The sequence below is a fragment of the Dipodomys ordii genome, unplaced genomic scaffold, assembly GCF_000151885.1.
Source record: "Dipodomys ordii isolate 6190 unplaced genomic scaffold, Dord_2.0 Scaffold11, whole genome shotgun sequence".
Lineage (NCBI taxonomy): Eukaryota > Metazoa > Chordata > Mammalia > Rodentia > Heteromyidae > Dipodomys > Dipodomys ordii.
In genome coordinates this window covers 17,895,124-17,920,921 of record NW_012267227.1, presented here as the reverse complement: position 1 = coordinate 17,920,921, position 25,798 = coordinate 17,895,124, and the positions used below count along the sequence as shown (strand labels likewise).

The 25,798-nt window shown below is 57.0% G+C and overlaps 1 protein-coding gene across 3 annotated transcripts in view; it reads right to left on the bottom strand.

Moving 5' to 3' along the window:
* Window positions 1–9,769: 9,769 nt before the first annotated feature.
* Bmf (Bcl2 modifying factor) overlaps window positions 9,770–25,798 on the bottom strand; it is a 17,092-nt gene continuing 1,063 nt past the window's right edge. For 2 of the 3 annotated variants that reach the window (XM_013010193.1, XM_013010195.1), the window contains exons 2-5: window positions 25,617–25,752; window positions 23,354–23,650; window positions 21,406–21,545; window positions 9,770–10,059 (exon numbers count right to left, since the gene is read on the bottom strand). In XM_013010193.1, the coding sequence (XP_012865647.1) occupies window positions 9,961–10,059; window positions 21,406–21,545; window positions 23,354–23,645 (531 nt within the window). In that variant the 5' untranslated portion in view covers window positions 23,646–23,650; window positions 25,617–25,752 and the 3' untranslated portion in view covers window positions 9,770–9,960. Of the gene's footprint in view, window positions 10,060–13,828; window positions 14,291–21,405; window positions 21,546–23,353; window positions 23,651–25,616; window positions 25,753–25,798 lie in introns of those variants that run through there. The other variant, XM_013010194.1, reaches the window with a different exon arrangement.

Here is a 25,798-nt window from a genome sequence, read left to right as displayed (position 1 = left end):
GGATAGCCCTCGTTAAAAAGAAAAAAAAATCCCTATTTTTCTTCAAGAAGAAAGAAAGAAGATATCCCTTTTCCTGAAGGGTTAAGCAAAGTAGAACCTCACTGGGGAAATCCAGAATGTTCTGCCTGTTCTCCCTTAAAACTGATGATCGTTTTGTTTCTTGCAAGTTCTGTCTTGTGCTCCTGGGGTCTCTGGTAAGAGCTACTTTAGAAACAGAGAACGCAGGGCTGGCTACTAGCTTCCTGGCTCCTGGTTGGTTTCGTGTTGTGTTGTGTTGTTGGGTTGTTGTTTGTTGTTTGCTTTCTCCCCCTCTGAGCCGTTTCCCAAAACTTCTTAAAAAGCCCTCACGTAAGACAAAGTGAAGATTTGTTCTCTCCACGCTCACAGTCTCTCCGCGCGACAGCGCTTTTCACTACAGAGTTGCTGTTTGGAATTGGCCCCAGACGTAAACAGGGTCATCCGGGGCCAAAGTGGGTGGGTGTTTCGTTGTAAAGCTCCGGGGTTAAGAGTGAAAGCATGTGACTTCAGCCGGGCCAGGAACAGAGCAGCCTTTGTGAGCGGCGCCAGCGGCTGGCCAGCAAGGGGCACCCGAGGTGGAGCCCGGGGGAGCCAGGGAGGGGAGCCCCGGGTTTCCGAGGAGCTAGGGAGGTTCGCTGCACCTCCTTCATGCTTCCACGAGTTTCTGTGTGTGTGTGAGAGAGAGAGAGAGAGAAAGAGAGAGAGAGAGAGCACGTTTGGAGATAAGAACCCCAAGGCCATTGGAAGGAGGCTGGGCAGTGTCCCCCGAGAGGTTTCTGATGGATTATACACAGTACTTCCTGAGGGCTGCCCACTAGAGAGGGGAGTGTGGCCGGTGCGTCCTCTAGCCATTGCCAGACAGGGAAGCTGGCAGGTTGCTGCCTCCGCTCGCGCTGCCCGCCCAGGCCCTGCCACCCTGTCCACCCTCCCTCACCCAGCTACACAGGGCACACAGAGAGCCAATGGGACCCTGCCCAGCGCCCACCTCCTGCCCCGGGACCAGCATGCCTTTCCCAAGCCCCAGCACAGCCAGAAACGGCTTCCTGGAGAAAAAGGGAGAAAGTGAAATGTCCTGAAAGTCTGCAGATCCCGCGGCCTTGCGGCCCTGGGCAGGGGCGGGAAGGGAGAAAAGCTTCGTCTCGCCACACCAGGCCTGGCCTCCCCGGACTGCGCAGGAGGAGTTCGGAAGTGGGTTTGCTGAATTCACATCATTCGCCCTTCACCACCCCCATCTCCCCCAGAAAGATTTCTGGCATGTTCCGGCCTAGGCCCTTGGTGTCTCACGTTGTGGTGATGACCAGCACTGACCAAGGGCCTCGTCTTCCCAGGCGCGCACGGCCGCTCACACGACGCCCCTGGACACTGCCAGTTTGGGAAGGGAAAAGCTGAATCCAGCTGTACCCGTGACTTTTGCCTTCCCCTAGCTGAAGAAACATTCCTGGACGCGGGTGGCTCACACCTAGCTACTCAGGAGGCTGACACTTGAGGATCTTGGTCAGAAGCCAGTCCAAGCAGGGACGTCCCTAAGACTCTTATCTCCAGACAACAACCAAGAAGCCAGAAGTGGAGCTGTGGCTCAAATGGCGGAGTGCTAACCTTCAGCAAAAAAAAAAAAACAGCCAGACCCAACATTCAAGCCCTAGTACCAATGCAACAAGGAAGGGAAGGAAGGGAGGGAGGGAGGGAGGGAGGGAAGAAAAGGAAGGAAGGAAGGAAGGGAGGGAAGAGAAGGGAGGGAAGGAAGGAAGGAAGGGAAGAAAAGGAAGGAAGGAAGGAAGGGAAGGAGGGGTAGGCGTGAGCTCTTGGTACATTTCAAGAGGGGACTATGGGAGTTTGGTGGCTGAACTGGCAGGTGCTACATCCCCAGCCTTCCACAGCCCTGGGGTCTGGCAGCCAGATCACAGCCAGATCCTCCCACAGGCCGGCCGGCAGGTGTTCCTCGGGTGCTGTTCAGAACAGAACCCGCTCACTTGCGTGTGTGTGCTCCCGACACCTGTGCACTGGCTGCCGGGCTCACGGCCCTTGGTAAATGTATGTTGGAGGTTGCCACGAGGCATTTCACCCGCCGCACTTCAAAGATAGAATCACAGGGCAGAACCTTGGGCTCACTCAGGTGAAAAACAAGAAACGTCCATCAGTGCGGTGCGCAGCCCCAGGCCCCTGCCCGTGGCCACTTCGGGTCCTTCTGGCCACAGGCCACTTTCCAGAGTGACCTCCAGGGTTGGATGGCTTCTCACCAGCTCACTCAGCGTGAGCCTAAGACTGTGATCTTCTGGAAAGTTACCCCAGGTTCACCGCCCCTCTTTACGCACGGGAAGGGAGCTCGCTACAGGATTATGGCCACCAAAAAAAACCAGACTGCTGAGCTTCCTTAAAAGTCTAGATTCCAGCATTCATCCTGCAGCTCATGGCTTTCCCGTCGACCACAGTCCTCAACCTGGAGATGCTGACGCACTCAGATGGTCTCCGTGGCCTGATAGCTTTCTTTTCAGTGTGGGGGCACAGGGTCTCACTGTGTAACCAGGCTGGCCTAGAACTCCAGATCCTTCTGCCTCAGTGTCTGCACTCACCATGACACACATACTAATGGTATACTCAATTTTTTGGTGGGGGATGTACTGGAGTCTGAACTCAGGGCCTTTTGTTGGCCAGATGGGTACTCTACCCCTTGAGCCACGTCCTCAGCCCTGTTTCATTTTGCTTAATTTTTTTTTGGACACAGGATCTTGTGTGTTTTTTGCTGGCCTTGGACCACAGTTCCCGTGCTATGCCTGGAGTTACTGGTGTGTACCACCATGGCTGGCTTTCTACATAAATTCCTGAGTCTGTGTACATCCTGGGCCTGTTTTGGAAGACAGGATGAACATGTTTCAGTAGGAATGAGAGAGTTCAAGACCCAGCAAAGAAACTGCTAAGATGGTGGACAGACACGTAGTTTGACATTTGACTCTATGCCACTGACCCACGTGGACAACCTGGGACCAGAGAGGTGAGGTTACTTGCACGTCCCCATCATCAGCCAGTGAGTTAGCTGGAGCTGGGCACTGGTAGCTCACGCCTATAATCCTAGCTACTCAGGAGGCTGAAGTCTGAGGATTGTGGTTCAAAAGCCAGGGCAGGAAAGTCCATGAGACTTTTTTTTTTTTGGTCTGTAGTGGGGCTTGAGCTCTGGGCCTGGGCGCTGTCCCTCAGCTCTTTAGCTAAAGGCTAGGACTCTACTACTTGAGCCACAGCACCATTTCCGGTTTTCTAGTGGTTTATTGGAGATAAGAATCTCACAGACTTTTCCTGCCTGGGCTGGCTTTGAACCCCGATCCTCAGATCTCAGCTTCCTGAATAGCTAGGATTACAGGTGTGAGCCACCAGTGCTGGGCTTCCCTGAGACTCTTATCTCCAATTAACCACCAGAAAAACCAGAAGTGGCGCTGTGGCTCAAGTGGTTGAGCACTCGCCTTGAACTGAAGAGCTGAGGGACAGCGCCCAGGCCCAGAGTTCAGGCCCCATGACCAAAAAAAAAAAAAAGAATAGACCTCATCTCGTTAGTCCCGGCTGGGTGGGTTTTCCACGCTCCACACTGCCTGGAGTTCTCACAAGACACAAGTGGCAGTCAGGGATTGTGTGGCTTCTTTTGAATCTGCGCACTAGGCTGAGGGCGATGTTTTGTCCCTGCTGAGGGGCTCGGCCAGCGTCAGGGGGCTTGATCCTCCTGGACAGAGTTGGCATCGCCCTAACACAGGGTGGCATGGAGCCAGGGGACCTTTGGACAGCAGCCACGGCAGTGGCTAGACAAGATGTCACTGGCCTCCTCCTCCTCGGCGCGCGCACACGCACACCCTGCAGCGACCCGAGTTCTCTTTCTAATTCCACACGGAGCCTTCCCTGCTAGGAGCTAGGAAGCAAGGCATTCGTTCTCCCGAGAAGGGAAAGAAGGGATTAAGGGCGTGGCGGCTGGCTTTTTGGTCCAGCGGGATCTCATTTTACACAGGGATTGGTTCCAAGACCTCCTGGGAGGCAAAAATCACACAAAGTGAAAATTGTCCTTGAAAATCCTTTCAAACACCCATAAGTTCACCAAGCAGACACGAGGGCTTCCCGGGAAGGCCAGCCGGCACACGGCCTGGCCATCCCCGCTCAGCTGGCGTTTGGGCCCCAGTGGGCCTGAAGTTATCTGCGAGTGCCATCGGCAGGCCAGGCGCCACCCGGCTGCTCGTGTCCCGTGCTGCTGCGCTGCTCTCCTCCACCGCTGCCTGCGTCTCCTCCCATCCCTCCCCATCCCTTCACAGCTAAACAACATGCTTAAATGACACCTTTACACTACAGTCTAGGTCTCCCGGTGGTAAGGGGCTATCTTGGGCTACTGATCCTGAACGGATTCCCAGAAACCACGAGATCACACACGTCTGTTGGGTCCAGCTGTGACGTCTGAGGGCGGTTGGTCGAGTGGGACACACGTACAGAACAGCAAGGCAGGGGAGCTGCAGGCTGACGCGGGATCCGGAAGGACGAGCCTTCGTGGGGTGATCAGGCCCTGGGAGCAGAGGGGGTACCACCGAGGGAACAGCACGGGTCACCCCGCGGCCGTCCACTCAGCAGCACTTACGCGAAGACGATGCGGCAGACACGGAGGGAAGATGGCCCCAGAGTAAGAGTAGTCAGAGCCCGTTGACTCCCCTGGCCTACAAATAATAATACAAATAATAATAACGTCTATTGGATTCGTCCCTATTTCTAAGCCCTTTAATGGGATCACACATGCAACCCTGTCACAACCTTACAGATAGCTTCACTCGCTCATGGCTGCTGCTCGAAGTAGGGACAGTAGGGGCAGATGGCTGGCGAGAGATGTCACATGCCTGAAATCCCAGCACTCAGGAGGCTGTGACAGGAAGATCGTGAGTTGGAGGCCCGCTCGGCTACATAGCAAGACCCTGTCTCAAAAGGAAGGAGAAGAGAGAGGGAGAGAGGGAGGGACAGTTCCAAGGTACCTTCCCACTTGCTCTGTATCTCATAGGAGCTGCTTAATGAACTCAACTACAACCCAGCGTGGGAAACGTAGAATCCAATCCGGACGTGGCACCAGCTCCACTTGTACCACATTCCAGTACAAATAAACCTCTCTGTCCAAACACAGAGTGGTTAGGAGTGCCATGTTTTACAGGAGGAAAGGCAGTTATTTGGCATTAAAAATAGACACGTTTTGGCTTCCTCAAAGAGCTGGGAAATAGCAGGGGGTACTTCCCCCTGGAAGCGCCGATGGATGGGGTAAGAGCTCTCTCTCACACACGGCCTGACTCAGCAGCCCAAGGAGAAGAGTACAGTGCCTTTCTGGGTCTCGGCTCGCCCAGACAGAGGCTAGACAGTGGAGCTGCAGCTGTCTCTGGAAGTAGGAACCGGAGCCCTGGGCTGACAGCTTCCTGAATCACGGAGGACGCGGCCCGGGAAGGCCTGCCGGCCCTTTTGCTCGCAACTTACACGGCTAGGACCAGGAGTGGTTTCCCACAAGGCTTTAGGGAACGCTGTCCAGAGCCTTAGATTACCCCGGTGGGCCTGGCACACTGTTAATCCACAAAGAAATCCTCTCGGTCGGGCATGCCCCTCACAAGAGGCTGTCTTGGTAAAAGGAAGTGAAAGCCTGGCTGGCTGGAGGCACCGGTCACGTGAGGCAGAGCGCCAGAGGCCTTACCACGGCAGAGGCCTCGGCGGGCGACCGCGGCGGCTCCCACGCACACAGCCCCTCCCACCCCGCAAGGCCGCCCTGGCTGGAGTTTACACAGGGACCAACTCAAGGCTCTGGGAGGGACTTACTGGAGCCCAGGTCCAAACCCGGGCCTAACAGCTCCACGCTTGGCCCCTGTGGACACCAAGAGGGAAAAAGAAGATGGAGAAGAGCCCTGCACACCCCATTCTCAGTGCTTACTTTTTCTAGTGATGCTGATGTTTAAGCCCGGGGCTCACTAGGCAGGCTCAGTATATACCGTGAGCTTCACCTCCTCCTTTCTGCTCTGGTCATTCTGGAGACAGGGTCTTGCTTTCTGCCTGGGTTGGCCTGGACTGTGCTCTCCCTATTTATACTAACCATGTAGCTAGGATGATAAGTATAAGCCGCCACAACCAGCCTTTTCTGTTGAGATGGGGTCACTTGAACTTTTTTGTTTCTATTACTGATGTTTGTTTTGGGGACATGTACTCAGGGCCTGGGCACTGTCTGTGAGCTTCTTTTGCTCAAGGCTAGCACTCTGCCTCTCGAGCCACAGTGCCACAGCTTTGACTCCTCAGGAATCAAACCCAGGGCTTCGTGCATGCTAGGCAAGCACTCTACTTCTAAGCCACATTTCCAGCCCCTCCATTACTAAGGTTTATCCTTAGGACCTGTGCTTGATTGACACTCTGCTACTTGTTCTTGAACCACACCTCTAGTACTGCTTTTTGCTGGTTATTTTAGAGATGGAGTCCCATGGACCTTTCTGTCTGGGCTGGCTTTGAACCCTGATCTTCCAGATCTCAGCTTCTGAGCGGCTAGGATTTACAGGTATAAGCCACTAGCACCTGGCTTTTTTTGTTGTCAGTTATGGGGCTTGAACTGAGGACCTGGCACTGTCCCTCAGCTCTTCTGCTCAAGGCTAGAGCTCTACCACTTTGAGCCACAGCTCAAAGTGATCCTTTTATCACTTTGAACCATGATCCTCAGATCTCAGCCTCCGGAGCAGCTAGGATTACAGGCGTGAGCCTCCAGCACCTGACCTTTGCTGGGCCTTTTTACCCACACCTCAGACAAAGAAAGACCCGGCTTTGCTTTAAATTTTTATTAAAAATTGTACCAATTGATGACGAGGAGGGATATATACACACAGGTACGTGAAGAACACAAATCTACACAGATTTTTTTTTAAAGGATGGGTCCCCATTCCTTTCCCTCTCCCCAAGGCAGAGTGCCCAGACCCCAGGGGAACTAACCCGGGAATAGACAAAATGCTACATGTCACTGGGTCTCCCCTGCCCCTGCCTGGGATCCAGGGACGGGCGGACCAGTGGGCAGCGCCCAGAGTGAGAAGCACCTGCACAGACAGCGCGTGCGGCGTGGCTGCGCTTCTGTGAAAAGCTGGGATGCTCTGAGCGCCCGCGAGGCTCGGTCCTGCCAGCTAGCTGCTCTGAAGGCTGCTGGGCCAATCCCTTCCCACCGGGGTGCCCGCGGCGGCTGCCACCAGGGTGCTGTGTCCACACGCCACGCAGCCGTCTCCTGCTGGGTCAAAGCCCTGTCCAGCCATGAACGCTCAAAGTCTGCTACTCTGTGCTCGCCCAGAAACGAAGCGAGCTCCTGCTGAGGACAGTCACCCTGGCTTCACAACCCCTTTCTGGGAAAGCTCCAGGCTCACAGGGGCCCTGGCTGGCTGGTTCCCAAGCCCCCTTCTTTTCCAGGCCCGGGCTGAATAGCTGGAGACCCTGTCCACTCTGGAAACGAGCCTTCCACAGAGCTGGGGACACCGCTCCAAACCCCCTGGGAACTGGGGGAGGTCACCAGTTGGTGATCTCTGCCCCCGCCTGATTGAGCAGGAGGCCACCGAGGGCAGTTCTGCCAAACAGCAGGCCAGCCAGAGCCTGGCGGGGGGAGTCTGTGTCCGGCCTGGGGGTCGGGGAGTTTTGTTTGGCTTCTAGAAATCCCTACTAGTGGCCCTGAACTCAGCTGTTTGGGGGCACTGCTGCACTAGGAAGGGGATTCGAACCCTCTCCCCCACCCACCCCTCAGCCCCCCGCAAAATCCCCCCACTGCCCTCTGCTGTTACAGTACCCAGATCACCCCCTCCAGCCTCTGAATCCAAACCTCCACCCCTCCCTAGAGACAGCCAGGGTCTTTTTGGGGGAGGGAAACATGGGGGGGGGCATGGAGAGACTATCTCCTGAGGCTGGACTGGGAGGAGGAATGTAAAGCCAGCTCACCCAGCAGAGGGTAGGGGCAATCAGGACCAATCAAAAGGGCCAGCCAGAGGGTCTCCTGGGGCATTTGGACAGAGGTAGGGGGCTCTACCTTGGAGCCATGGCCCCATCCAGGTTGGTGTTTGGAGGGAGAGACAGAAGGGTTCTGGCTTGGCCTTGGCTGGCCTGTGATTCAGTGGGATTTCCTGGGATGGCCTGAGCTGCAGCCAGCGCATCGGACCGGCGACCGCCCGCTCCCTGACCCTGTGCGCGGGGGACGCGGCCATCTCCAGGCCCAGAGCTCAGCACAGCGGGGCAGCCCACCCACCCGAGCGTGGCCAGCTCTCTGAGACGGATGGCTCCGCCTGGGCACCAAGGTCCGGACCACTCGCTCAGACTGGCTACGAGTGGCCGGCCATGGTGCCCGGGGGCGCACGCACACAGCGGCCTGCCCATCTCAGCCCCGGCGAGGACAAGAGAAGGCCACGCAGCGGCCGCACTCACGACGCTCAGCACGGGGACGGGAGGAAGGCTGGGCCTTGCGCCGGCCATCGCATGCCCGTCCCCACCCCCCGCCCCCCGCGAGGCCGGGCAAACCTGACACGCACCCTGAGAATATGGTTTTTGCGAAGAAGAGGTAATATCCCCCGCTGGGAGGAGGGCAGAGGCGTACACGCAGTCCTGGGTCGTGCGTGGACCCGCACCCCGGCGGGAGCACAGGGCGGCCTCGGCCTGTGTCTGCTCCCTCCGCCGACGCCCTGTGCAGTGCACAACCTGCCCGAAGGTAAGTCCACCGGACCAATCGCCTCTCACAGGCGTGGTGAGCGCCTCCCTGCACGGCTGGAGCAGCTCGGGCTGGCTCAGGTTCTTGAGTCCAGTCTCCTTGAAGTCCTGTCTGCCCAGGGGAGCCGTCTGGTCTTTGGGTCTTCACGCTTTCATCATTAGCACCAACGTCATCTTTTCTTTCATAGGCGACAATGATCATTTCATCCCTCAGAGTCTGGTTAACAGCTTCCTGCGTCTGCCAGCAGAGCGGCCCAGCGGCGGCCTTCCATTCCAGGCACTGCGGCGGAGACAGAAGGAAGTCTGGAGGAGCAGGGCAGCCCCGGGTTCCGGCTTGCTCCCCTGGAAGCTGGAGGAGGACAGGACGTGCGTGCCCCTCCTCCCCTTCTAATCATCGTCCGGTTCTTCACAAGTCACGTTTCAGATGACAAAGCCACTCTTCTGGCTTCTTCCTCTGCCCCCCTAAACTTTGAGAAAGGAATGGGGTACAAGGATGGAGGTACGTGTTTCCACCGAAACCAGCAGGCCTGGGGTCCCCTCTTACCTGTGGTGTGGTTACCCCATTTCCTAGCCCCTCCACCCCCACCCCATGCAACCTCTCCCCGCAGTGTCCCGCACTGGCAACGCTGAGGGCGGACGCAGGCCAAGCGCTGGGTCATCTGAGAACAGAGCTGACGAAGGGCGTCACAAGACGGGGGGGGGGGGGCAGCAGGCTCTGCACCTCAGCACCAATCTGGGGGTCTCTGTGGGGACGAAAGCAGGCCTGGTTCATTTCTTGGCACCTGGAATGGCGGGGATCTGGACAAGGAATCCCTGAGCCCCTGGGCTGGCCCTGACGGGGTCACACGAGACTCCAGACGTGGAAGCGGCCAGCTGGCCGCTGCGAGTGAAAGCAGCCGGACGGCGCACCCGGGGCTCCCCGCTCGCTCGTGGCGGGGCTCACAGCGCCTCCTATTTCTGCATCAAGTTCCTACAGAGAAGCTGGCGCCCACTTCCTGGAGTCACCGCCCCCCAGCAGTGCTGAAGGAGGAATTCACTTGTCAGAGCCTCGAAGGCCCCCATCCCTGGCTGAGGCCCTGAACAGGGAAAGAAGGTGGGGGGGGAGGGGGCGTGGCATATGTACAGAGAGAAAAACGTAGAAATAACAGTAACAAAAAAACAACTTTGCAAGACGGGGTCAGTCCTTCCCGACGTCCTTCCAGCTCTGCAGCGCATTCCTGCTGCCCGGGCGCCGAGGGCAGCCCAGCCTCACCTGGGGCCCGCCCGGTCCCTGTTTTCTCGGTTCAAGGCCAGGTTGTGCAGGAAGAGGAGGACCTGCCCCCAAGCTCGGTCCCGGTGCTGCTGGTGCTGGAAGGGAAAGAGAGACATGGCCGCTGCCTGTTCATACAAGCAGCCCTGGCCCTTGCGGGGGGGGGGGGGTGATGGGGAGGGAGGAGGAGGGGCACACAGAAAAACAAAAAACAATTGCAGTTTTCACACAAAAAAAGAAAAGCCCAGCTTCTATGTGCATTGTGCAGAAAAGGATCAGCCTCCCCCCCACCCTCCCAGGATTGTCCAGAGTTTAACCAAGTGCTGCTTTTAATCAGATTGGCTCCTGAGCCCCCAGACCTCAGCTGCGTGAACAACGAACTTGCTTCAGAAAGAAAAGAAAAGCCTCCCCCCCCCCACCTCCCCTCCAAAGGAACACAGAGAACAAGGGGGGGGGTGCTCCATCTGCAAGTGATTTGACACTGTAAAGGTCAAAGGGTTAATCTTCAATTTAAACCACACTGCTGAGGCAGCAAAAGTCTGATTTCATCCAGCGCAAACACACACACGCGCGCACACACACACATGCACACTCCCACATGTGTGTGCGTGCATGCGTGCGCATACACACACACACACACACACACGGGGTACACCCCCTCCCCTCAGCATCCCGAGGCTCAGGGCTGCCCTTTTTATAGCTGCTCTTGACAGTAAACCATAAATAATCGCTCTTGGAGCGCTTTCCTACCGACTGGAGCCAATTAAACGTTAAGCAAGAACATACTTGAAAACAAAACAAAAACAAAGAATGCACACCACGCTCTGCTCGGGGGTCACACCAGGTCCCGCTGTCAGAATAGAAAGCCGGGGAGGGGGGGCGGTAAAGTTCAGAGTTCAGCCACTCTCAGGTTGGACCTGGGGGCCTGCCCAAACAGTTACCTTTTCCCCCAGAGGCCCAGAGGGGACTGGGGGTGCTAGAAGTGGGGGGGGTCATGGTGGTCTCCCACCTGGCTCTGCCAGGGGGAAGCTGGGGAGGGGGGCCTCTCCGCAGGGTTCTGGGTGGACAGATGGACATGGATTTCTTCAGTGGTCTGCTCAGCGAGCAAGTGTGCATGCATCCAGCGTCCAAGGGAGCTGGAGTCCATTTGCTTTTAATATCAAAACGACAGCCATCGGCCCCAGCTGGTTAGCTCTGAGTCACGGGCGAAAAGCAGAAGAAACCAGGGGGACAGTTGGACTTGGAACCCAGGTGTCCTGGACCCCCACAGCTGCTCCAGCCTCCCTGAATTTTCTCCCTGCTCCCAGCACTCAGGCACAGAGAAGTGGGGTGTCCTTCAGGCTGACCCCCAAACTCTGACAGGTGAACACCAGGCACCACAGCCAATACGGCCAGCACCCCTCCCCCCCTCTCCTCAGAAGCCACTGGAAACTGCTCAGCAAGACTGGAGAGAGGGGAGAGGAGCTGGGTGTGCCCCGGGCCGGGCCGGGCAGCCGCAGCCGGCGCTGGGGAGACCCACCGCTCCCTCGTGCTGTGTAAACAAACATGAGTAAAAAGAGCGAACACACCCGGCTTCCCAAAACCTGGTTAGAGAACAACATGAAAACGGCACGCAGGGGCGGCCGGACAGAGGACGGAGGACGGAGGAGCGCTCGGCCCGCCTCCCCTCTGCAGCTGCTGCTCCAGCAGAAAGTCACGGGCAGGACACCAAGAAAACACCTGTGGCTGGAGAGGCCGGCGTGGAGGCGCGCCACGGCCGCTCAGGCGCCTTCTGATTCCAGCCACGGTTGGAGCATGTGCCTGGCTCTGTGCCAGTCCTTCTCAACGTGGCTCCTCCCCCCGCACCCCCCACCCCTCACTAGAAATGCGGACCCCTTCATTCGCCGGGGCCTTGAGGTGTGCTGTCCTGTAAGGTGTACCCCTCTGCACAGTGCTCACCTCTGGTCATCCCAGAGCCCAGTGAAGTGTGTGTCTATGACCGTGTCCATTGTAGATGAGCTAACTTAACAGTCAGGTAACTTAGCCACCACGTAATAAATGGCAAGGACTGGATTAAATCCAGATCATCTGGTCCTAGAACGATCAACATTCTACCTATCACCATAGGCTTCAAATGCCAACATCCATCTGCCTCCATCTTTTCTTTTCTTCCCTCTCTCCCTCCCTCCTTCCCTCTTTCCTTCCTTCCTTCCTTCCTTCTTTCTGTGGTACCTGAGATTAAACTCAGGACCTCCTTCCACCTGAGCCATGCCTCCAGTTCCTTTTAGTCTGTTTTTTTGGATAGGGTCTCATGCTTTTCACCCAGCTGGCCACCAGCCAATACCCATCTTTATAGCAAATTAGATCCTCTCTCCTTTCCTTCACCAAATCATCTCAAAACAGTCAGGCTAATGATTTGGGGGCCAGAGCCAATCCTTTTTTTCTTTTTGGGTCCGGTCGTGGGCCTGACTCTGGGCCTGGGCGCTGTCCCTCAGCTCTTCAGCTCAAGGCTAGTGCTCTACCACTTGAGCCACAGCGCCACTTCCGGCTTTTTTTTTTTTCTGCTTATGTGGTGCTGAGGAATGGAACCCAGGGCCTCAGGCATGCAAGGCAAGCGCTCTGCCACTGAGCCACCTTCCCAGCCCGCCAATCCTATTTCTGTATGCCTCAGTTTCTTCTACAGCCTACTAGGAGATACAACCTGATACCTAGGTAACTCCCTGGGTCCTGAGGTCTCTGAGGACCAGTATCCCATCTTTTAAGGGCGTTTGGGAACCCAGAAACAACTCTTGGCCAGCGAATGCTCGCACAGATGGCCGCAGGTTGGCGGGAGGCAGTGCGCACAGGTCAGCCTTGGGAGGAAGCCGGTCCCGTGCTCTGCCCGCGATGGTCCTGGGGCTCATCACACCCAGCGTGATGATCGGGAGTCCCGAGGCCTGGCTTTCGAAGCTACATCTCCCGCTGTCCCCATTGACTTATAAGGACAATGCAGGTGTTGTATTTGGCCTGTGGTTTCTAAACCCAAGTGTGTCACAAAACCAGCGGAGGGGCAGCCCCTTGGCCAGCGGGGTCGGAAACTGCGCAGAATGAACGGTGAGAAGGCACGATCCCCCGGGCCCACTCGTTGCCCCCCTCAGATCACCAAAGCAACGCCTGGCACTGCAGCCAGGCCGGGGACAGATCCCACTGCGGGGTCTGCGCTGCAGCCGGGCCCCACACCGCCTCGTGGAAACCCCAGGAGTGCTTTCCACCCCCAAGATCACAGCCCAGCGCTCCAACCTCTGAGAGCCGTCGGCCGGGCGGGCCTGGGTGGGCCTGGAGCCCTGCAAGCCCAGGCTGGCAGCCCACGGCGGGCCCCGGACTCTCCCCGGGCACAAGCAGAGCCCCTCACTCCGCACTGAGCCCTCGGCAGCCCCAGAAGAGCCTCACACCAACAGAGTCCAAGAACACCCTGATCACAAGGAATGACAATGAAGAAGATATCTTTTTAAAGTTAAAAGGGACTGTCAAGAAAGGGAAGGAAAAGGATGTGGAGGAGGCAAGAGAGAGAGAGAGAGAAAAGAGGGAGGAAATCCACCTTCAGTGAGTAGGATGGGAGACACAAAGACACCAAGGCAGAGAGCTTGGGTCTTTCCGTGGGAGGGCGTGGAGGAGGAGCAAGAAAGAAAGGGGAATCAGAAAGCGCATGCCCAGCCTCCGCTCTCAGGTACGTGGCTCAGTGCCCAGCACACCGTCCAGGTCACTGAAGGCAAACCCTTGGAGCAAGGCCTAGCTCCTCCAGACCCAGCATGAATGCCCCTTGGCAGGGGCGGAGGTGGGATGGGAGGACAGAGGTAGGGAGCTAAAAAACCCCACTCTGGAGTCCCCAGACTCACAGAGCCGTGGACTCAGAAACAGAGGGAACGCATAGAAAGTGCCCAAGGCAGGAGCCCTAACGGCAGAAATGAAGCATCTGCAGAGGCTGGGTTGGTGCCAGCAGCAACAGAGCCGCCCCAATCCTCCCTCCAGCCTCTCTTTCCCGCCGTGGTTAGGGGAGACAGGTGCGCCGGACAGGTGTTTAAATCCCCACTGTGCGCAGGGGGCTCTGAATGCTTGGCCAGTCATCTGATACAGATGAGAGTGGAGAGGACACAGTCGGTGGCCACCGGGGCATGTGTGGCTGACTGAAGACCAGGCAGCCCTGTGCCACGACCCACTTGTCCAGGGCCAAGAGCAGCTGAGATCTGGCCAGGCTGCAGGATGTCCTGTATGCAACAGGCCAACTCCTAAGAGGCTTTCGTAATCCAAGAGCAGGCTGTGGGATGCAGTGCACTTGGGTTACACGAAGCAAACCGTCTCATCCCACTCGGTCTGCAGGAAGGAGACGTGCTCTTTCGGCTCTCTCTGGGTAAGGATCGCCCTCCTCCTCCTCCTGTTCTAATGTAATTCCCACCATCTCAGGAGGCTCCACGAATCTGGTCCCTCACAGAGCTAAATCACACACACACACTCTCTCTCTCTCTCTCCTTCTCTCTCCTAGGAGGTCTCAAAGCCAAGCTGCCTGCGACTTTACAAGGACCTAACCCTCAAGACGCAAACTTACCACAAAGAGCCAGGACACAAAAGGAGCTGGAATCCCCACTGCTATTTTCTAGATAGAGAAGCAAGAACTGAGAGAGAGAGGGGGGGTGTCACCCCAAGCCAATTACGTGAGTTGTTTAAACCCGTGACTTCTGACTGCAAAGCTATGTTCTTGCTCTGAAATATTACAGCATGTTCAGTCACCTTATGGAAATAATGTTAACTTTGCAATGAGAATCGCCACTGAGCTGCCCCCCTAGGATGTTTAAGGACATTGTTTCCAGATCATTAACTATTTAGAAAGGATGCTGTGGACCAGAAAAAAAAAATAAAACCTTCCAGAGACAGAGCTAACTAAAGATCAAACAGAAATAAAAGCTAACACTAGGCTGAAATTAGAACTTCAGATCATGCTCTGAGACCAATCTCCCTCGCTTTAAAATGCAGTATTGTACCTACTCTGCTTTAAAGGGGGGGGAGGGAGATCCCCGCTCTATAAAGTGAAGTTTTCCAACCATTAGGTCTTCTCCTCCCCCTCATACTCTAAAAACTGAACGAGAAAGCAGAGACATGAAGATGAGGGCGATCTTCGGAAAATTCCACTCAGGACAAGTTTGGGAAGATGTTTTTGCTCGAGCCAGCAAGCTTTTTTATCAAGCATCCGGCTGAACCAAGATGCAAAAATGACCTACATTGAAACCTCTACAGTTTGCAGTCCAATGGGAAGGGAAGCCAGAACACAGCACTAAGTATGGTCTGAGGAGGAAGGGATGAAGGCAATCAATGCGAGCCCCTTGGACCCTTGTCTTGTGTGTGCGTCTGCGGAGCAGCAGGCTGTGGGAAGGCGGGAGGGTCATGGGTTCAGAATCCATCTACTCTCTGCACTACAGTGTGGCTCGGACAGGCCTCTGGGCTCCTGTGCACCCCTCATTTCCCGCAAAGTGAGAAGCAAGGGGTCTAGAAGCCGGAGACAGCTCCGGGAGTCAGTGCACCGGGGATGGCGCCGATCCGAAGAGCTGTGAGCCACTTCCCCCCTTTCCACGGACTCACTCTGTGGGGAGCCGGTTTCTGAAGCCCTGGGGACGTACCAGACTGGCCACTTGGAGACTGGTCACCATAGCCAGAGACACCGGCACTGCCAAGGTGTGGACCAAGGACCCCCGTCCCCAGCCTTCTTCTGACGCAGACGCCTGGCTACCCAGCCATGGGGCAAAGTGGCAAAGGAAATATTCCAGGAGGATTTCCCTCGGCCCAGGCAGTGGGGCTCACCCATGTCCACGCCACCACGGCAAAGCCAATGGCTTCTCGGAGGAAGAAGAGCAGCCCAGGGCAGCAGCTGCAGTTGAAGGCAGCGTGGAGTTCAGTTCCTCTGACACACTGCATCCAGACGCTGGGGGCTGAGGACGGGGCTGGGCCAGTCTTCCCACTGCCACAGCCCAGAGGTGGAAAGCCCTGAGCCTTCTACCCACACCTTCAGGGTACGATTCTGTATTTCCGTTTCCTTCCATCCCAGATCAGCGCCACAAGACTGCTGGGGAGAGCTCAGGTCAATGTGGGTGGGGGTGGAGGAGGACCAGGCCTACTGTGGGACTGCAAGGCTGCAGAGAAGGAACCCCCAGGCTCTAGCGTGGGGCCTTGCAGGCTGCTGTCTGCGCGTGCCCTGTCGGGAGCTGGTCTGCTAGGCAGGAGAAGGCAGACTGGGCAGGATAAAGGTTGGACTGTTCTGTCAGCACAAGGCAGACCGGTATTGTTCTGGTCATGGGACATGTCCGCTTAGCTGCCCAATGTGGACTGAAAGGCAAGGCAGGGGAGGCCAGCGCTGGTGGCTCACGCCTGTCATCCTAGCCACTCAGGAGGCTGAGATCTGAGGATCGTGGTTCAAAGCCAGCCCAGGAAGGAAAGTCACAGTCAGTGAGACTCATCTCAAGTTAACCACCAAAAAGCCAGATGTGGCTTAAGTGGTAGAGTGCTACCCTAAAGTTTAAAAAAAAACAAAAAACTCAGAAACAGTGCCCAGTCCAGCGTTCAAGCCCCAGGACCACACAGCTACAACACACACACACACACACACACACACCACAAAACAGGCATTTTTCTTTATTCTTCTTTGTGCCTCTTTTAAAGAGTCCCTGCTCGTCACCTCTCCCCCCACCAAAACAAAAACAAAAAAACCCCACACCAAAACCAACTCCCGTCCCATTCCCATAGCCTGCCCTGGTGGGGCAGGAAGAATGAAGGGTCCGGAAGTCCAAGGCCCTTCTCCTAGAAGAGCGCAAGCAGTCAGGTGCGGCTGTGGGGCACTCGGCCTCTAGTCTGCCACGCTGATGACTCAGAAGCTAAATATAGCGAGTGATATAAACAGAGCCAGCCACAGAGCAAACACAGGGCCCCGGAGCCCCAGCACTGGCTCTCACGCACGCGGGCTCTACAGCCCCTCCTCCTCCTCCTCCTCCTCCTCCTCCTCCTCCTCCTCCTCGGCACTGTCCTGAGTGGATCCACCACTCCTGCCCCACAGGCTGGCTGCCTAGGGGCCCTCACACTCTGGGCCCCCATCCCAACCCCCCACAAGGGGTCATTCCCGTCTAGAGGCTGTGTGACCTCATTAGGCATGGTCTGAGCTCCAGAAAACGACTCGCCAACATGGACAGCCTCCAAAGGGGTCAGGAAGCAGTCAGGGCGCCCTGAACAAAGGATCGGGACTGCCGGGCAGAGAAACTGCTAGTTAATAAACCGTGCAAACACAACTTTGGTACAACTTCCAACGGAGCTCCCCAAGAGCTATAAAACCAGGTCCAAGAGAAATCGCAAACTCATCTCCGAACATATTCCCAGAAGCGTCCAACTTCCCGTGCAGTTAAACACAACAGTGATTCTGTATGTTTGTTTGTTTGTATGCTGGGGATCAAACTCAGGGCCTCCACAGGCCAGGTAAGGGTGCTACCACTGAGCTACACCCCCAATCCAGCCCAATAACTGTATTATAACTGGCACCTCTGCCACACAAGCCCTGAAACACCGGGCTTGCAGGGCCATGGCTCGCCAGTAAGCACAGACGTTGAAGTGGCTCAGCTGGGTTTTTTTGAACCCAGATCTTCCCGCAAGCCCAGCATCCGTCCTGTCAAAACTAAAGAGGATTTCAACTGAGTGACTACGAGGAAAAACCATTTCCAACATCAAGAATCCTGGGCTGGAGGCATGACTCAATGGTAGAGCACCTGTCTAGCGAGTGGTAAAGCCCTGACTTCAAACCCTGGTAGTAGCGCTTGGCTTGTGTTTTGGTGATACTAGGGATTGAAGTCAGCGGCTTCTGCTATCTAGACAAGTGCCCTATGCCCTGAGCCAGGTGCCTAACCTTTTCTTTTCTTTTTGGCAGTCGTGGGGCTTGAACTCTGGGCCTGGGCGCTGTCCCTCCGTTCTTCAGCTCAAGGTTGGCACTCTACCACTTGAGCCACAGCACCACTTCCAGTTTTCTGGCGGGTTTTATTAGAGATAAGAGTCTCATGGTCTTTCCTGCCTGGGCTGGCTTTGAAACACGATTCTCAGATCTCAGCCTCCAGGGTAGATAGGATTACAGGTGTGAGCCACCAGTGCCCGGCTCTAGCCTTTTCTTGTCTTGGTTCTTTTTCACATAGGGTCTCCATGTATCCCCAGATGCATGTGGACTCGACCTGCCTGTTTATGCTTCCCATGTAGTGAGGATGGCAGGCACGTGCTTCGGTGCCCGGTTACTGACCGAGACGGAGGAGTCTCTGGGATGCCTGGGTTGGCGTCAGACTGCCATCCCCCGTATCTCTGGAGTCCTAAGCAGCTAGCCTTGCAGGCATGGGCCACTGGCAGCTACTTTTTGAGGATTGGGGCATTTGGTTCTGTTGCACAGAGCGTCACTATGTAGTCCAGGCTGAATCCCAAGTACTAGTGTGTGCCACCACACCGAGCAGATGCTTAGATTCTTAGCATTGCCTAGCAATGCCCCCACAACTTCCCAAACGGGCCGTGGGACCAGAGCGGTTCCTAAGGGAGGGGAAAGCAGCCACCCCATTCCCAGAGCCAGCTCTGGAGGAGACCCCACGGAGAGAATGAGCAGAAATGGAGGCTCGGACCTTCCAGGAACAACGGCAGCTCCCGAGTCCAGTTAGGAAGCTACTTTGTACCTCCCTCCCCCACACGGAACTTAGCGCTCCCAGAACCCAGTCCAAGCACCCCACAGACAACGGACCTTCTGGGATCCCTGCTTCAGCCTGTCACCCAAAAGGAACGGGGGAGGAACACTCCTGTCCCCGCAGGAGGCGCGGCACGTGTCCACGTTTGGGAAAGCTTCCTTACACGAGGCATGGTGGTGTTACAGCAGAGGCAGGAGGATAGCAAGCTCAGGACCAGCCTGGGAACATGGCGAACCTGTGTTACTACTTCCAGCCCCCCCACACCCAAAAAGAAAAGCTTTTGCCTCCACTCCCTTTGCCTCCAACATTCTTGCTGCTTTGGAAGCCCAGAGAGCTGACGGTGAGCGCCCGTGGGCTCTGCGCTCTGCCCGTGGCTGCCTCTCATCCACAGGAGCCTCCCCGACCCGGCACTGCCAGCTTACCACATTGCTCACGAGGCATGCAGAGACAGCGCACGGTATCACGCTCCACCTGATGAGACCATCTCCCTGGTCACCATATCTCTCCCTGTGTTCTGCATCTCCCAGGGAGAGGACCCCAATACAGACAAGATGACTGAGATCTAAAACCAAGGATAAGGGACTGCATACTCCCTACACAACTGAGGCACAATGGCCATTGTCTGGCCCCTGATCTGGGGAAGGAAGAAGATTAGGCTGTCTCAACCTCCTCTAGAGTTAGCCTCTATGAGGCCTCTAAATACAGCCCCCAATGCTGAGCAACCCTGATCACCTGTGAACAGAGTGGGCTAGGCCTAGTTCTACCACAGAAAAGACTGGAGGGGAGTTGAGGGAAGGCAGTAAGGGGGAACCAACAAGAACAAGAATGGGGCCGGGCGCTGGTGGCTCACACCTGTAATCCTAACTACTCAGGAAGCTGAGATCTGAGGATCATAGTTCAAAGCCAGCCTGGGCAGCAAAGACAGTAGGACTCTTATCTCCAGTTATCCACCAGAAAACAGGATGCAATGCAGAGCTATGGCTCAAAGTGCTAGAGCAGTAGACTTAAGAAAAAAAAAAAAAAGAGTTCAGAGATAGTGCCCAGGCCCTGAGTTCAAGCCCAAAGACCAGCAAAAATTAATAATAATAATAATTCTTACTATGTGTGGAACTTTAATAATAATCTTCATAATAAAATCAAGTGGCTTCCTGATGGCTAATAGGTAACAGAGCTATTACTCAAACGTAGGCCTTCCTACAGTGCACCCAAAGCCCACAGACTTAATCCCCAACAACTTCCCTCTTCATGCCTCAGTTTTCCTGCCAGCCAAGAGAGAGAGAGAGAGAGAGAGAGAGAAACAGAGAGAGACAGAGAGTGGAAAACAGAGAAAAAAAGATAAAAACATGGGCCTGATAGGCATGGTGGTTCACACCTGTAATCACAGCTACCTGCGAGGCTCAGGTAGGAGAATCACGGTGCTGGGACATCCAGACACAAGCATGAGACTCTGGAAAAATAAGTCAAACAAGAAAGGGCTGGGAGAGCTGGGAAGGTGGCTCAGTGGTAGAGCGCTTGCCTCACATGCAAGAGGCCCTGGGTTCGATTCCTCAGCACCACATAGCAGAAAAAGCCGGAAGTGGCGCTGTGGCTCAAGTGGTAGAGCGCTAGCCTTGAGCTGAAGAGCTGAGGGACAGCGCCCAGGCCCAGAGTTCAGGCCCCAGGACTGACAAAAAAAAAAAAGCAAGAGAATCCGGGAAGGTCTTACAAGAAAAAGAGGAAAAGTCTCCCTCTTGATGGGAGCCAGCCCTTTGGCCTCCAGCCGTGAGGTAGAAGCAGGAAGGAAGATGAAGAACAGGAAGGAAAGGTGGGAGCGGGCTGGGGGTCAGGTGCGGGATGGGGGAGCACCTCAGGCCTTCTCCACTACCTTCCCTTCTTCCCACAGCCGCGGCTGAGGCTGGGGGGCGGGGACTGACCAAGACACACACACACACACACACACACACACACAACCCTCGGGGCTGGCAATCACTTGGCCGTATATCAAACTTCCTATCAATAATTCTGTCTGGTTCACCTGAAGTTACCCATCTCATCTCAGGATCTGCCAAATCCTGGTAACCATTTGCTCCTTTGGTTTGCAGTCAGAGAGACAGACAGACGGACAGACAGATGGACAGACTGATGAACTGACAGACACAGACAGACAGACAGACAGACACACACACACACACACACACAGGGCACACCCCGGGAGGCAGGCCCATTGACTTCCCGGTGGTGTGGCCCAGTTGGGATGGCGGGGGGGGGGGGGGGGGGGGGGGGGGGGGGGGGGGGGAGGGGTGGGGGCGGGGGGCGGGGGGGGCCCCGGCACGAGCCGGCCAGCCGCCGGCCTTTGTGGAGGCGCTGGGCCACACGAGATGCCCCGCCCTGGCGGGGCCGGTGCCAGGCTGCCGGCCGAGCGCCCGCCCTGGCCTCTGGTGCCCAGACGGCTCCCCGGCGGCGCGGGTCAGGTTTCAACCGGTTCCACGGCTCTCCCAGCTCAGGCCCCATCCCCCGGCCAGCCGCAGCCAGGCTCCCCTGCCCTGGTCCCAGCGCCGGCCTGGGGGAGAGGCTGCAGGCCACCCCCGGGCCCACGCAGGGGTCAGGGCGGCTCCCTGCCCCGGGACTGGCCAGCCAGGCCCAGGAGCAGCGAGGAGGAAGGCCACCGCGCTCCCCCCCCCACTGTGCCAAGCTCTGCGACAGGTTATCTATCTATCCTCAGCCCCAGTAGACGGTCCCTGGCCTCCACCTGGACCCCAGGCCTACCCGCTGCGTATGAAGCCGATGGAACTGATCGGCGATGCACTGCAGCTTCCGGGCGATCTGCACCTCCACGCGGTGGCCTTCGGGGGGCTGCTGGGCTGCGGGGAAACCGGCAGGGAGTGGGAGCCGGTAGCCAGCACTGCCTGCGGACACACACACAACACGGCGGATCCGTGTCTCAGCTTCACCAGGGCCCAGCCTGCCCCAGCCTGCCCATTCTGGTCAAGACCTGGGGCTCAGAGTGAATCCTAGGGCGGGAGGGAGAGGAAGCAGCCTGCCTCTGTCAGGGCACCACGCCAAGCCTGGACAGCCTGCCCGGCCTGCCACCCCAGGGTGTAAAAGTTGATATAAGCCGGGCACTGGCGGCTCATGCCTGCAATCCTAGCTACTCAGAAGATCTGAGGATCGTGGTTCAAAGCCAGCCCGGGCAGGGAAGTCCATAAGACTCTCTTTTCCAATTACCCAGCAAAAAGCCAGAAGTGGAGTTGTGGCTCAAAGGATAGAGTACTAGCCTGGAGCAAAAAGAGCTCAGGGACAGCGCCCAGCCCCTGAGTGCAAGCCCCAGGACCAACGCAAAAAGAGTTGATGCAGGGTTTAGGAGCACAACTCAGTGGTAGCTGAGTTAAGGCCTTGCATTCGGTGATGCGCACACGCACACGCACACACACACACACACACACACACACACACACACACACACACACACACACACACACACGCTGATCCTGGCCAACCAGAAATGAAATGACCCAGCCTTCTCCTTGGTTCTCCTCCAACATGGCAGTGGTGTGTGAGTACACATGCCGGCCTTCTGTTCTTATTCCTCAAGCTACACTTGACCACAAATACTCAATCTATTATTCATTTAGCAGCAGGTTGAGAATTCTCTGGAAAAGACTGTGGAGTCCTTGGGTTGAACAAAGCAAGCGACAGACAGACAGACAGACACAGACACACACACACAGACACACACACACACAGTGTCCTCACTTCTTCAGTGCAGTAGAGAAAAGCTGGGCTCAGCACCTGAAGTTCTGGGCAGCGGCACAAAGGCGGGTAAGAGAAACCTCCCCAGGTTCCTGGCAGAGCAGCCAAGCCCCTCTCTGGAGGCTGCCCAGCCGGTCTTGGGGGCCAGAACACAAAGCTCCCCAAGGGCTGGTACCAGAGTGGCCACTAGGGGCGCCGGTGGCCCCCGCTGCTCCCTGCCTTCCCTCTGCTGGCCTTCCCCAACTTGCTCTCCGGGCCAGAACTTCTTGAGTTATTATTCCCCTTGGGGAATAACTGCAGTGTCCCCTCTGTCTGCGAGGGATGGCCTCTGAACTTTTACCCTCCCTCCACAAGCCAGTGTGCTAAAAGAAGAAAACAGACAGAATGTCTAACCCTGCCCTTTTGCCAGGGGAGGGCCTATTTCTCATAAAACAAACCATTTAAGCCCACAAATGAAGGGGTCTTGTCTGATTCAGCTTTGCAGACAGCCCCTCTGCTGGCTCGGAGCCCGGGCAGGCCCAACCTCTTCCTCTGGCTCCCCTTCCAAACACAAGAGATTCCCGAGTAACAACTTGGGGCCACCTTCTGCCTTCACGAACCTGCCAGAATGGGCTGGCTTTTTCCTTGGGTGTCACAGCGCTCTTAGCCAGCTCTTGGGCAAACCACTTACCAGGACACAGAAGACTGGCTCGGTCAGTCGAGGGACACAGAATGTCAGAGGAGATACCAGGGACTCAAAGATCCCTCTAGAAGGAGCAGAAAGCTTTGCCCTTTTGGGGGCCCTGAGTACAGGTAGGAAGCAACTGGCAGAGACGCAGAAGGTTGAAAGTCGAGGCCTCGATAACTCCCCCCACCTCCAGCTCCGCTGTGCTACTCCAATATGGGGAAGGAAATAACGGGGCAGGTTGATGGAGGGAAAGTCCCCTCTTTCCCCCCAGTCTCTACAGGGGCTAAGAGCACTCACCATAAAAGAGTCGCTGGGGCTCTTCAGTCACCCCACAGGGCAGCATGACACCCTGGCTGGGGGAGGCCGGGCTGAGGGTCTGAGTGGCCTTGTCTTCCTGGCTGGTGGGTCGAAGTCCTGGGCCACAGCAGTGGGTGAGAGGGAAGAGCTGAAGCCGGCTGAGGGGGCAGTCCAGCTGACTCTGGGCAAACAGGGTAGCAGAGAGCAGGCTCCCCGGCTGGGTCCCTGGCTCCCCGTCTTCTGCTTGGAACACATCGTCCTCCAGCTCCTCCACACACTGAGGCGGCTCCATCTCCCCTGCCAGGGAGCAAAGGAGACATGGGGATGCTGCCCCACGCAGGCCGTGTACCCAAGGACATCACGCCGCTTTCTCTTTCCTGCCCCCCTCCCGAATGGAGGGAGCCAGGTCAGCTTCTGATGGCGTTACCACCCCGAGGACAAACCATCCCCCACGGCCACGGCCACCTTCCTCCGTGCAGACTGCTTCAACATTCAGCAATCCCTGAGCCCACCAAAGCCACCTTCCCTCCACCCCCCCCCCACTCCCTACCCTGCCCCCTGTCCTCGGCTGAGCTAGGCTGCTGCTCACTAAACTCGACTCTGAGGGTCATGAGCAATCCCAGAGCCAAGATCAGGTGCTACCTGCAGCCAGGGGACCTGGGACAATATAAGAAAAGGCTAACCTGGAGAAGTGGCTATGAGGACACAGAGAAGGCCAATGACCGCCCGTCCCCTCCCCCCCCCCACTGAGGTCTTTAGATCTTCAGACCCTCCAAGCCCCCTTGTCTAGGAGGAGGTGGAGGTGGAGGAGGAGGAGGAGAAGGAGGAGGAGGAGGAAGCAAGCAATCCTGGGACAGCCAGGTTCCCTCCAAACCTGCTAAGCCCCGCCCTACGCCCATCCCATCCACACTGCTCCCCGCCCCCCTACTTGCACAACACAACAAACAGGCTTGGTGGTGTGGGAGAGTGTGTCCTGGAAGAGGGCATAAAGACTGGAGTTAGTCACTGCAGCTGCCTGTTCAGCTGTCTGTGAGCAGAGGAGAGCTGTCTGTCCACCATAGGTTGGTCCAGCCTTTGCCCATGCCCCCCCCCCTTCAATCTACTCACTCATCTTGGTGACTTCAAATCCTCCTCCCTCCAGCCTCCCATTCCTACCAGAGCTAAACTTGATGGGGACAAGGTGCCCAGCCAGGAGGAAGTGAAATCCAGCCCCCTCTCTACCTCACTCAACGCCTGGGTTTTTCAGGTTGCTGATGAGGTTCTAGGTGACGAAGAAGTTCCTCTTGCTTCACCTGACCGAGGTCAGCACTTTCTGGGGGCTGGTGACCATTCTACCCCACAGTGGGAGCTTCCATCCCAACCCCGCGCCCCCCCCCCCACCTCAGGCCAACTCTAGAAGTGGCAACCACATCAATGACTAAAGCAACGCAAGAAAGAGAAAAGTTTGTCTAGTGTCTTGTTTTTGAAGAACAAGCCCTGTGAGCGCTGAAGCCCTCACCTGTGAGGATACATTCAGAAACCCTGCCTTTGCCCCCCCAGCCCCTCCTGGCCTCTCTACCACTACCTCTCTACTGTCTGTAGAAGTGTTTCCCAAGGGGAGTGTGTGTGGAAGGACAGACAGCTTATCAACAACACACCGTGTGTTCGCCCAGGAAAGGACCAAGTGGGGTCACCTAGTTGTTTCCCCCTCTCCCTTCCAACCTCTTCCCCCACTCCCCCCTCCCAGCAACCCCAAACCTAAGAAGGGACCCTTCCAGGCCAATCACAGGCAGGAGTCATTGTCTTGCTGTTTTCTTTGAAGCTTATCACTTCCCCTCCCCCCCTCCTCCCAGTAAAGCCCCAAAGTTCAACCCTTGCCCAGTCTGGACAGTGGGGGAGGTGCGGCCGGAGGGTGTGGCGCCCGGGGCCCGGGGAGACCCCTCCCACCGCCCGAGGAACCGCAGGTGCCTCTCCCGGCCACGGGAGCCTCCGAGGGGCCGTGGGTGAGGCCAAGTGTAAAACCCTCTCCATCCTCTCCCCCCCCGCCCCCCCCACCCCCAGGCGAAGTGGCCATGTCCGTCCAGACTGGCAGGGGGAAGACGTCGCCCCGGATCGCCGCCCAGGCACGCTCGGTCCCCCGCGGAGGGCAACGGACACCCGGCGGGGGCCGGCCTCGGGGCACCGCGGGGATGCCACGCGCCCCACCCGCGGAGCGGGCGCTCCGTCCGACATGCGGGGCCTCGGGGATGCGCGCGCACGCCACACGCACACGCTCGCTCCAGACCTGGGGGACTCCAGGAGCGAGTCTCGGCCTCCGGATGGCGACGCCAGGGCTCGGCGCCAGGGTCCAGGGTGATGGGCGCTCGCGGGGGGCTGCGCGCCCGGACGCGGTCGGGGAGGAGGGGGACAGCCCCGCTGTTCTGGGGGGGGGAGAGAGAGAGGAGCCTCAGACGCCGCGGGGGAGCC